This window comes from Danio aesculapii, chromosome 22 (assembly GCF_903798145.1).
Source record: "Danio aesculapii chromosome 22, fDanAes4.1, whole genome shotgun sequence".
Lineage (NCBI taxonomy): Eukaryota > Metazoa > Chordata > Actinopteri > Cypriniformes > Danionidae > Danio > Danio aesculapii.
Genome location: NC_079456.1, coordinates 29,477,773 through 29,489,897, shown reverse-complemented (window position 1 = coordinate 29,489,897; position 12,125 = coordinate 29,477,773). Strand labels below are relative to the sequence as shown.

The 12,125-nt window shown below is 37.7% G+C and overlaps 1 protein-coding gene across 3 annotated transcripts; it reads right to left on the bottom strand.

Annotated features, from left to right (window-relative positions):
* Nucleotides 1–868: 868 nt before the first annotated feature.
* On the bottom strand, nucleotides 869–5,381 carry LOC130216712 (uncharacterized). Of its 3 annotated transcripts, none has more exons than XM_056448589.1 (5): nucleotides 5,302–5,381; nucleotides 4,881–5,213; nucleotides 3,894–4,007; nucleotides 3,424–3,515; nucleotides 869–2,295 (listed from the first exon to the last, which is right to left on the bottom strand). In XM_056448589.1, exons 1-5 carry the CDS (start codon nucleotides 5,324–5,326, stop codon nucleotides 2,200–2,202), a joined length of 660 nt encoding a protein of 219 aa, XP_056304564.1. In that variant the 5' UTR covers nucleotides 5,327–5,381; the 3' UTR covers nucleotides 869–2,199. The 3 variants fall into 3 exon arrangements, with proteins under 3 accessions (XP_056304564.1, XP_056304565.1, XP_056304566.1); XM_056448590.1 differs by having other exon boundaries at nucleotides 3,459–3,515; XM_056448591.1 differs by lacking the exon at nucleotides 3,894–4,007.
* Between the last annotated feature and the right edge of the window lie 6,744 nt (nucleotides 5,382–12,125).

The following is a 12,125-nucleotide window of genomic DNA, read 5'->3' as shown; positions in this document are numbered from 1 at the left end:
ATATTGTTTGTTGCATGTTTGATGCTTTCATGAAAGTTGCGGACCGTACATTCACACCAAAAGCGGCGAGAGCGTCAAAGTAGCCAGAAATCATTCATTTTCAATGAGAGCTGGCAGCGATAAGAGTTGAAATCAAGTTATCTTTATGGTAATGAGCTATGACGCGATTCGGCGGCAAGCAATCGAAATGAAGAAGTCCACCGCTTGAGAGGAGTCCAGAGAGCACAGTGACTGAACTTTGGTTCCGACCACAATTGTTCCCAAGGGTTTGATTATTGCGGTCGCCAGATTTCAAATTATTTGCAATGTTTTCTTACAGGAACATGCATTAAATAAGTTACTGTCCAGTTGATGTGCATTAATGTTGTATATATTTGTCTTTAAAAAAAGTGGGAATCTCATGCAACAAAAACAGTATTGCTGCTTCAGGATATTTTAGACATATGGACATATTGTATAATCAAGTGGAGCAAAGCCACACCACATGCAGCTTGATCTTCCATTGTTAAATGAATTTGACAAAAATTGTGCAACATTTTCACGCTAGAAAGCATGTTTTATGCAGGAATGTAACTGATAAGATATGCTGCAACGGCCCCTGTAAATACGAGATCAATGTAGCGACCTGTGACGCTCTCACCGCCTTCGGTGTGAACGCACAGTAAAAATGTTGCACAGAACTTCAGCACTGCAAGAAATGAAATAACCTTAAGGTTTACATGCAAGTCCTGCAACTATTCTAAAGAAGCATGAGAGCAAGCATCTTCAATCAAAATGAGACACAGAATGACTCATAAAAAATAAAAACATATACAAAATAACTGTTGTTAACCTTTTATTTTTTCAACAGATATTTTTTAATGCGACTTTAAAATTTGCATTTAAGAACTAATAGTTATGTTTACTATGTAATCACACAAGTACTTAAGTGTGAAATAAATTTCAGTAAAAAAAAATACAATGAACAGATCTTCATCATTCTGTTTCACACTTTACATTTGATATACAGTTGTATACAATGTAACATAAGACCAGTGGTGTAAAGTAACTAATTACAAATACTCAAATTTCTGTAAATGAGTAGTTTTTCTCAGGAATTGTAATTTACTAAGTATTTTTAAAAATGTGTACTTTTACTTTCCCTTGAGTACATTTTTAGTGATGTATCTGTACTTTTACTCCACTACTTTCCTTCAACCTGCAGTCACTTCTTTATTTTTTCCTGACTATGGGGATTAGAAAAATCAGTCCTGTGATTCCTGTCCAATCAAATTGCACATAGAAGATAAATCACATCATAATGAACAACCTCAAGACATGGGCAATTGTATGATGACCGAAATGTTCTTAAACACCCAGTAGGCACAAGATATCAACATGACATCAGGCTGACATTGTACCCTTACGTCATTTCCATTTTGTTCGGAAATGAAAATTAGGTTGACATCAGAACTCAACATCAAGCCAACATCCAACCTAAAATCAACCAAATATCAGTCTAATGATGTTACAGCTTGACATTGTGTGGACGTTACCACTTTGACGTCCATCAGACGTTGGATTTTGGTTGCAATAACTGATGAATAAACGTCAGTATTTGACGTCAATATGATGTTGGTTTAAGATGTTGGCTCGACACTGGATTTTGGTCACATTCTAACAACCCAAAATTGACCAAATATCAACGTCAATTGACATCATTATTGGACATCAAAAAAACGTTGTCCTTAGACGCTAGATAAACATTGAATTTTGTTCACGTGACATCACAACCTAAATCTAACCTAATATTAACGTCTTATGACATTGTGTGCCTGCTAGGCAATAATTAGATGCACTACAGAATGTTACGTTTACACACACGTACAAATTACATGTAAACGCATTAGCTTTTAACAGCGTAATACTCACTACTTATGAGTAATTTTAAAAGGGCTACATTTTACTTATACTTTGAGTAATATTTACAACAAATAATTTTACTCTATTTGCACTACATTTTTAGACAAGTAATGGTTCTTTTACTTGAGTATGATTTTTCAGTACTCTTTCCACCACTGCATAAGACATCTGAACATGTTAGGTTTTTTTTTTTTCAATTTTAAATATTTTACAATTATACACCACTAAAGTCATTAAATTACAGAAAAGATAAAAGTTTATAAATATAATCTGACATGTTTATAAATGTACATTACTTCATACAGGTCTTATAGGCTGTAGAAGAGAGTACAAGCTCGTCTCCTCGCAATGTCTGTTTTCAGTGGGTGGCGTGGGAAGATTCACTCCTGCATACTGAAAAATTAAGATAAGAGCAATAAATGTCCGTACGTTTAGTAAAGTGCAGTTAGCTAGTCATTATCAGAAAATTATTCGTTGCTATGTGATGTGTTAACAACATACCAAGTAATAAGCATGGAAGATCATTCATTCATTTATTCATTCATTTTCTTTTCGGCTTAGTCCCTTTATTAATCCGTGGTCGCCACAGCGGAATGAACCGCCAATTTATGCAGCACATGTTTTTATGCAGCAGATGCCCTTCCAGCCACAATCCATCTCTGGGAAACATCCATACACACTCACTCACACTCATACACAACGGACAATTTAGCCTTTCCAATTCACCTGTACCGCATATCTTTGGACTGTGGGGAAAACCCGAGCAACCGGAGGAAACCCACGCGAATGCAGGGAGAACATGCAAACTCCACACAGAAACGCCAACTAACCCAGCCGGGGCTCGAACCTTTTTGCTTTGAGGCGACAGCACTACCTACTATGCCACTGTGTCGCCGCATGGAAAATCTTGCCAAATAAATATTATGTATGTGTTAAATCAACAATTGAATTATAATTATCTCGAAGTGTATGTATATATAGGATTTTCTTTCTTACAATGTAAATTGTAATTCATGTTTAATTACACTATCAAATCTGATGTGACATTGATCTCAGATCTTATGAATTTTCATGTTAAAAGTTTAACAAAGGGACTTTTTAGAGTGACTTTTTGACTTATTGAGACTTTTAATAGCCTGAAACTGCATACTGCATACTTTTCTGTTATTTTACAGATTTATTTATCATGTTAATACTTAAACATTAACATGTAACAAAAAAGGATTTATTTTGTGGTTTTAGTTAACTATATTATCCTTGTTGTGTACAGGGGCGGACTGGCCATCTGATTAAAACAAATGCTGGAACAGTTGGCAGTTCATTCCGCTGTGGCAACCCCAGAACGTTCAAATATTAAATATATTAATAAATATACAATAAATAATAGACATATATATATATATATATATATATATATATATATATATATATATATATATATATATATATATATATATATATATATATATATATATATATATATATATATATATATATATATATATATATATAAATTCTTACTTGTGAATCAACTGAGTATTGTACTGCAGTGTTACTTTGTCGGTTGTCCGAACTCGTTTTAGTTCTTGTCTGAATGTAGCTCTTCCCCAAGCCTGAAATTGCAGTACATAAAATAATTTGATTAATAAAGATATATGGTTCACTGTTACATTTGTGTGAATCTTGAGTTTGCGTCCTACTACAATATCAAAGAGACTCTCATCGAAACATTCATTAATTTTCCCTTTATTCATTAGGGGTCGCCACAGCAGAACTAACCACCAACAAGTCCAGCATGTTTTACACAGCGCATGTGCTTCCAGCTGCAACCCAACTCTGGGAAACGTCCATACACACTCATTTACACATCTACGCTACGGCCAATTTAGCTTAGTCAATTTATCTTCTTGCTGTGAGGTGACAGTGCTAACCTCTGAGCCACTACACCGTCCTCATCTAAACATTTAATTCATAAAAAATAAAGTACAAACCTAATGCTGCAATGACCAACAGCACATTGAGCAGGACAGAAGCGATGATCAGGTATCTTAGTTGTTTTATCTGTTGTTGTGGAGCATCATGTGTCTGATTTTTGTCTGTGGGATCTTTAATTGTATACATTTTTAATCAAATTCAGTCTTTAAGATTGCTGTCAAAATATTCATTCATTCATTCTCCTTTGGCTTAGTCTCTGTATTGTCAAAATAATTGTCATTTAAATTATGTTTATTTTGTTATTTATACAGTTCAAGGCAAAACTACACTGAAAAAAGTGTTGCATGCAAAACTGTAGCAAACAATTTATTTCTGTTGAATTTAAACAAAAAAATTAAATTGAGCAACGTTCAACTTAATTTGTTTGTTTAAATTCAGCTTAAATAAATTGTTTACAACCACTTAACGTAAAAAAAAAAATTAGTAAATCCAAGGAATCATTTTTGAATAATTTTTTTCAGTGTATTAGCTCTCCTCTGATATATATTTATTTTATTTATTATTAATATATTTCTCAAGTGATGTTTAACGGAGTAAAGACATTTTCACAGTATTTCCAAATAAATTTCTTGTCTTCTTTTTAAAGTAATTTTTTTTTTACAATTTTTATGGACAATATTATTAGCCTCCTTTACATTTTTTTTCATTGCTATACAGAAGAAACAACGTTGTCCAATGACGTCCTAATAATCCTAACTGACCTAATTAACTTTAGTTAAAAAGTCTTTAAATGTCACTTTAAGCTGAATACCATTATCTTGCAAAACAAAATGGAAAAAATTATGTACTGTCATCATGACAAAGACCAAAAAAATGTAGTTATTAGAAATTAGTAATTAAAACTGTTATGTTTAGAAATGTGTTGAAATCTTCACTAAATTTTAATAGAATGAAAATTTAACAGGCGCGCTAATAATTTTGACTTCAACTGTAATAATATAAAGCCACACATTCAGGATTTACTATATCTGAAATAAACTTACCGGTGATGTAGATCTTGGTGCCGTTGTTGAATTTGAATGGTTCTCTAGTTTTGACACAATAATAAACCGCTAATTCATCAGTGCTAATGTTTACGATGAACAGACTGCTGTTAGGTTTCACTGAGTATTTGTGTGTGATGATGCTGTTTTCATATTTAGCTGCTTTTACTGTGCGATCAAAAGTGCGTAAGATCAACACTGGAGGATCTGGAGATTTCTGTCTGTACCAGTAAATCTCCTCTATATCCAGATCACAGGTTATATTCACATCAGCTCCTAAAGTTACTGCAATGTTTGTTAGACTCTCTATGGCTTCAAACCACATGAACAGACCTGTGAGAGAAATAAAACATATTTATTACAGCATCAAATAAAACTAAAAACATCTAATGTCTTTATTAATGTGAAGTGATAAACTCACAGATGTGGAGCTGTGTGATCTTCATTGCCTGATCCTGATGAATGTCTTTCACATCATTCAAACATCATCTCTTACTGTCAGCGGAAACAGAGCTTTAGATGAAACCTCAACCACACTGACAAGAGGGGAAGTCAGGAGCTCAACTCATGCTCACAATACTTTCATCTATTCTTTATTAATTTATGTTAAATTCACACTATATGGGGCAGGCTGGGGCCAAGTATACTTTTCAGAAATACATGCATTGTTTTAATATGCCCTCTGTACAGTCATCAAGTGCCACTTTTGAACAAAACAAAAATAGAAGAACAAGCAGAACATTTTTGAATAAGCTTTTGAATAAATAATGTTTGAAAACTATAATGTGTCTGTGTGATTTCTATACACTTATTTTAGTCATTTGTAAAACATCACCTTCAGATGCATGCATCTGCATTGTGGGGATTCCATCAGCAGATGCCATCAAAGTGCATGTCTTAAATATTGAAGAGAATAAGATTGTGTCTTACAGTTACATTAAATACTAACTCAAAACATGATCCTCATAATTCAGAAAGGGTTCATTTCCAGATTTAAGTCACAATTAAGTAATTATTCACCATGGTGTTGTTGTGTTGCCATATAACGAAAAGTATTATATATATTTTTAAAAACAAATGGATTTTTTAAAATATTGATCCCTTGTGTATATTCACATGGTAACGAATAAGTAACCATTAAGCTCAAAAATAAAGTTAATAACAACATTATTGGCTTTATCTTAGGGGGCCAGTCAGAGGTTGTCACTTTTGTTTCTATTCATGTGTTTTATACATGCAGCCAATGTGTTGACACAAACGGGCTAGTAATAGCATACTTTCGGAGTTAGTAGCTAAGAAGTCCATCTGCTTTATTTTGTATGAGCTGAAGTTTGTTTATTAAGCCTGCAAAATAAAATTTTTTTAATTGTCATATTGCAAGCAAATTGCTTGCTCTTTAAATATTAATCTAATTTAATAGATTAATTAATAATAAATTAGCTTTTAATTTCAAATGGCTTTTTCTGAATTAGGCCTTAATATTAATAATTAATATTTTAAGATGAAAAAAAATAATAAAATACAGTTTTTCATGTGCTTGATATGTTGCCTTAAGATGACAAATACCTATCAATTAACACTCCCATGTTGACAAATGATGAAGACTACACTAAACATCTATCAAATAAGTGGAACTCTAGGTTTTTAACCCAAGATGATTTTGCAACCAAACTTACCAACAAGAATCACTGCATAACAAATGCATTTTTTTTTTGCCTGAATAAGATATTTAACATAAAATATATTGACAGATTTGACAGAATCATTCAGGTAAAAAAATCTAAACACTGCAATACCATTATGACACTGTAGGACTTAATATTCTAGTCTTTATAGTGTATTACAACATAAAAGAGAACAGCCAACCAACATACAAGTTTCTACCGATAAGTTTCTTTTTCACTCTAAGATTTGAGACAGATAGGCTGCATTATTTTAACTCATGACATTTTGTAATTCATACAAAAAACGGTGTAATTGTAAACATAACAGCAAAAAATTAAAAGCTAAAATACAGATACATGAGTACACTGATATTACACTGTAACGAGGAGAACAGATTGAACGTTCAATGTAAAAAAACAACATATTTTTAAATATTAATGTACATATAAAAACATGACACAATTGTGACTTTTTCCTGCACACATAATCCAAATATTTAAACAATTCTACAACATATACAGTTGAAGTCAGAATTATTAGCCCCCCTTTTAATTTTTTTTCTTTTCTTAAATATTTCCCAAATGATGTTTAACAGAGCAAAAAAAAAATTCACAGTATGTCTGATAATATTTTTTTCTTCTGGGGAAAGTCTTATTTGTTTTATTTCGGCTAGAATTAAAGCAGTTTTTAATTTTTTTAAACTATTTTAAGGTCAAAATTATTAGTCCCTTTAAGCAAATTTTTTTTTCGATAGTCTACAGAACAAACCATTGTTATACAATAACTTGCCTAATTACCCTAATCTGCCTAGTTAACCTAATTAACCTAGTTAAGCCTTTAAATGTTACATTAAGCTGTATATAAGTGTCATGAAAAATATCTAGTAATATATTGTTTACTATCATCATGGCAAAGATAAAATAAATCAGTTATTAGAAATGAGTTATTAAAACTATTATGTTGATGTTTTATAATTGGGGAAAAAATAAACATGGGGCTAATAATTCAGGGGGGCTAATAATTCTGACTTCAAATGTGTGTATATATAAATATATATATATTAAATGGACCATCCAGGTTAGAGTTTTAAAGGTTTTATCTGCAATACATCAATGTATTTAACGAATTGCAATTGTTTCATGAATTGCACTCTTGCAGTAGAACTCTAGGCCTCAAGAAGGCAGCTTGGTTTTTGTCAGGTTTAGTATCAATTATACTGCCCTGTTAAATTGCTTAGGAGCAGGTTTTATTCTGGGTTAGAGATTAAATCAGCAGTTAGTAAAGTCATGTTTATCTGATACAATAAAACAAATACTGTCTTTTTTGCTCCAAATTAAAGCTTTTTACACTAAAAACATTCTTATGTAAAATTGTTTTGTTCTTTTAATTAATAATTTATTTATATTAAATTAATTATTATTAATATTCAAACAGTTTCAAATACTCAGTTATTAGAAATAGCTGTCAATAAAATTATTTTACTTTAATATATATATATATATATATATATATATATATATATATATATATATATATATATATATATATATATATATATATATATACTTATATTATTATTTTGCATGCACATATTTGGTTGAAGTTGCCTTTTTAAACTTTTGTGTTTATTTATGCCTTTTAAATGTATTTAAATTCATTATATTACTTCTTCAAAAGATCTTGAATTGAAGTGAAGTGAAGAGAACTGGTGAGAAGTGGCTCAATGGTGAGAAATGACTCAAACTGACTCTCACGTGCCAGCATGTCACCTTTAGCTGCATGCAGTTTAGAGTTAATCACAAACCCTGGGTTAAACATTGAACATTTAACTCAAGGGTGGTGAAACCAATTAACCTACGAGGTATATCAGAAAGCAGGTTATGTGACATACCAAAATGGGTTTAAGGATATGTAAATGGATAACCTCAACATTCAGTTCTTAAACCTAATAATTGTCAAAAAAACATAACCTGCTTCAGGTTAATCAACACAAAGTTCAGGATTAATGTAAAAGTAAGTTAAACTTGCTTTCTGGAATGCTCTGGAATGCTCTTGGTTTTGTTTGGTTCTGAAACTAATTGTTTATTTTTAAATTAAATAGCTAGCAGTTTGGTGAGTGGGTTCTGTCTATAAAATGTGACATTATTAACATTAGAAATTAGTTTTTGTGAATTTATGAATAAAATTTTACAATATAACTTCAATACCGCTATTTGGAAACACTTCATAATTTTACACATGAAAATTAACTTTCATTATGTTGTGGTTCAACTTTACTTTGCTGTGACTCCACAAATCACATCTAGTGAACTGTGGGCCTGATTAACTTTAATCTCTGCATTGCGCACACTTTACAGGGGACCTATTATGCCCATTTTTTTCAAGATAAGTCTCTGATATCCTTAAAGAGCATGAGTGTGTGTGTGTGTGTGTGTGTGTGTGTGTGAAGTTTCAGCTCAAAATACCTTTCAAATAATGTAAAAGTCAATAAAAGTGTTTCTGTAGATCTGTAGATCTGTAGTTATCATGCTTGTTGCAATCAATTTAGCATAAAAAACATCGAAAGCAAAAAGACACATACTTTTCACTTCAGAGACATCTACAGCCTTCTGAGAAAGTCGATGAGGATTCCTCCTGCTGTTATCCAGCTATTTCAAGCGAACGAGAGCGGTCTTCCTGTCCAGAGTGTGTACAGACGGTCGAGCTGGGCTAGCCGGTCCTCCAGAGCAGTGCGTATAAAGTTGCAAATGTTCTAAAAGAGCAACACAGTCGTGCAGCTCCTCGTTTTCAGGATGGCGCTCCGATCGTGCGTTTCTCGATGCTGTGGTTTTCTGTCCCTGGATGATGGGCACGAGCACTGCGTTGCATGTCTGGGGGTCCAGCATGTTAATGCAGTGCTCGCGGGTAGTTCATGTCATCATTGCGATGCCATGTCTGTTGCGCAGTTAAGATCGCGGCTAGCCCTTGCAAAAGGGCGAACCATCCCAGCTGTCCCCTGCACTGCAGTGGGCACTCGGGCAGGTCTGAGGGTTCCAGTGGGAGATTATCCGTTGTCTCAGGGCCCGAGGACCTCCCGCTCCTCCAAGCGCTCCATCCAAGCTTTGAGCGGAGGAAGTGATCTGTCTAACCAGATGGTAGCCCTTACGCTCGATGACCAGACGTCCACTGCTGCATCGGAGGGTGGGCTTTCATTGTCCGACGAGGATCCAGACCCGCTCGCCCCCCTCCGGGCAGGTGAGCGCTGTCAAAACGAACCTGAAATGGACCTGTTAGCCGTGCTTTCCCGGGCTGCTTCGGCCATGGGGTTGGAGATGGTTTACCCCCCCAGCTCCGCGGCTGGACCGACTAGATGGGTGCTACGTAGAGGACAAGAGGGCCAGCCTTCGAAGCCTCTCATCCCCTTCTTCCCGGAGGTGCACAGTAGGGTCACGCAGTCCTGGAGGGCACCTTTTTCTGCCCGTGCTGCATGTCCCTCTGCCCTCACCACTCTTGACGATGGAGCAGCCAGGGGCTATGAGGCAATTCCTCATGTCGAGCGCGCCATTGCAGTCAATCTTTGTCCGCGTGGCGCCTCTTCTTGGCGGGGTCCGCCTCGTCTCCCGTTCAAAGCCTGTAGGTTATCTAGAGCTTACAAGGCTGCAGGCCAGGCTGCTTCCACCTTGCACACTATGGCCACCTACCAGCGCTACCAAGCGTAGGCGCTGGCCCGGCTGCACGAGGGTGGGTCCGACCCAAGCTTGCTACACGAGCTCCGCATCACAACCGACTATGCGCTTTGGACCACTAAGTCCGCTACGTATGCGTTGGCGAGGACGATGTCCACATTAGTGGTCCAGGAGCGTCACCTCTGGCTAAACCTTGCTGATATGCACAAAGTCAACAAAGTCTGCTTTCTTGACTCCCCATATCCCAGGCTGGCCTGTTCGGCGACACCGTTGGTGAATTCACCCAGGAATTCAAGGCGGTGAGAGAGCAGTCTGATGCGATGGGTAATGTCATCTATCGGCGGGACCGTAAGCCCGCTCCGCCCACTGAGCCATTCACATTTGCTGCTCCTCGCCGAGGGTGCCCGTCTACGAGAAACTGACCCACCCCGCCTGTGCCTCCGGCGAAGCGGGCATCTCGGAAGCAGGCAGCCCCCCTGCCCATGGCACCATTAAGTCGTGTAAACGCACTGCGAAGCGTCCCTGAGACAGGTCATCCGGAGAAGAGGGCAATTCGTTCTTTCTCCGCTGGAGGGTCGGGCCCCATTTCAACGGCACTTTTCAGTGCCACAAAAACATCAATGAAAGAGCACTTTGCCACTTCCTCCCCGGATGTGACAGCCCGAACTCTGCCAGTCTGGGACGCTATGCCTTCCAGCTCGCAGATTCTGTGCATTTTGCCAGTGGCTCATAACGCACAATCAGACTCGGCTACGCGATTCAATTCGCAAAACGGCCCCCCAAGTTCACGGGTGTGTATTCCACAAGGGTCAGCCCCCTGTCCGCCCCTGTCTTGCGAGAGAAGATTGCTGTCCTCCTGACGAAGGATGCAATCAAGCCGGTCTCTCCAGCCGAGATGAAGAGCGGGTTTTACAGCCCGTACTCATTGTGCTCAAAAAGAGCAGTGGGTCACGGCCAATCCTAGATCTGCGCGTTTGAACACCGCTGTCTGCACAAGCTGCCGTTCAGAATGCTCACACAGAAGCGCATCCTCCGGTGCGTTTGTCCTCAGGATTGGTTTGCAGCGATAGACCTTAAGGACACATACTTCCATGTCTCCATTCTTTCACGCCACCGTCAATTTCTGCGGTTTTGCTTTCGAAGGTTGAGCTTGGCAATTCAAAGTCCTCCCCTTCAGGCTCTTTCTGCCTCCGCAGGTCTTCACCAAGCTCGCGGAGGGTGCCTTAGTGCCCCTTCGGCTTAAAGGCATCCGCATACTCAATTATCTCGACAACTAGCTGATTTTAGCCCACTCTCGGGAGCAATTGACTATGCAAAGAGACAAGGTGCTCCAGCACCTCCACCTGTTGGGGCTTCAGGTCAACCAAGAAAGAGCAAACTCACCCCTGTGCAGAGGATCTCTTTTCTCGGGCTGAAGCTGGACTCCGTCACCATGACAGCGCGCCTCTCCGGAAAGCGCGCTCAGCTCAGTAGAGTTCGACAGCAAAATAGTGGTCCCATTGAAATTATTTCAGAGGCTCCTGGGGCATATGGCATCCGCAGCCGCTGTCATGCCGCTCGGATTACTCCATATGAGACCACTTCAGCACTGGCTTCACGATCGAGTCCCTAGACACGCATGGCTACTGAGCTGTGTCGCCGCACCCTCAACCCTTGGAATGACCCCTCGTTCCTACAGGCCGGAGTGCCTCTAGGACAGGCATCCAGTCATGTTGTTTCAATAGATGCTTCCAGCACGGGCTGGGGGGCTGTGTGTTTCGGGCATGCAGCTGCGGGCCTGTGGAAAAGAAGTTGCATTGGCATATCGTTTTTTCCGGTGCTGGAGCAGCAGCACGTGCTGGTCAGGATAGACGGCACAGCGGTGGTGGTGTACATCAACCGCATGGGGGGTATACGCTCTCGCCGCATGTTTCAG

What these genes read in the sequence shown, in the direction of transcription:
- LOC130216712 (XM_056448589.1), bottom strand. Translation starts at nt 5,326, where the DNA reads ATGAAGATCACACAGCTCCACATCT. An exon ending in GATCACACAGCTCCACATCT is followed by an intron (nt 5,214 to 5,301) that starts GTGAGTTTATCA and finishes TTTCTCTCACAG; the next exon opens with GTCTGTTCATGTGGTTTGAA. An exon ending in CACCAAGATCTACATCACCG is followed by an intron (nt 4,008 to 4,880) that starts GTAAGTTTATTT and finishes ATACAATTAAAG; the next exon opens with ATCCCACAGACAAAAATCAG.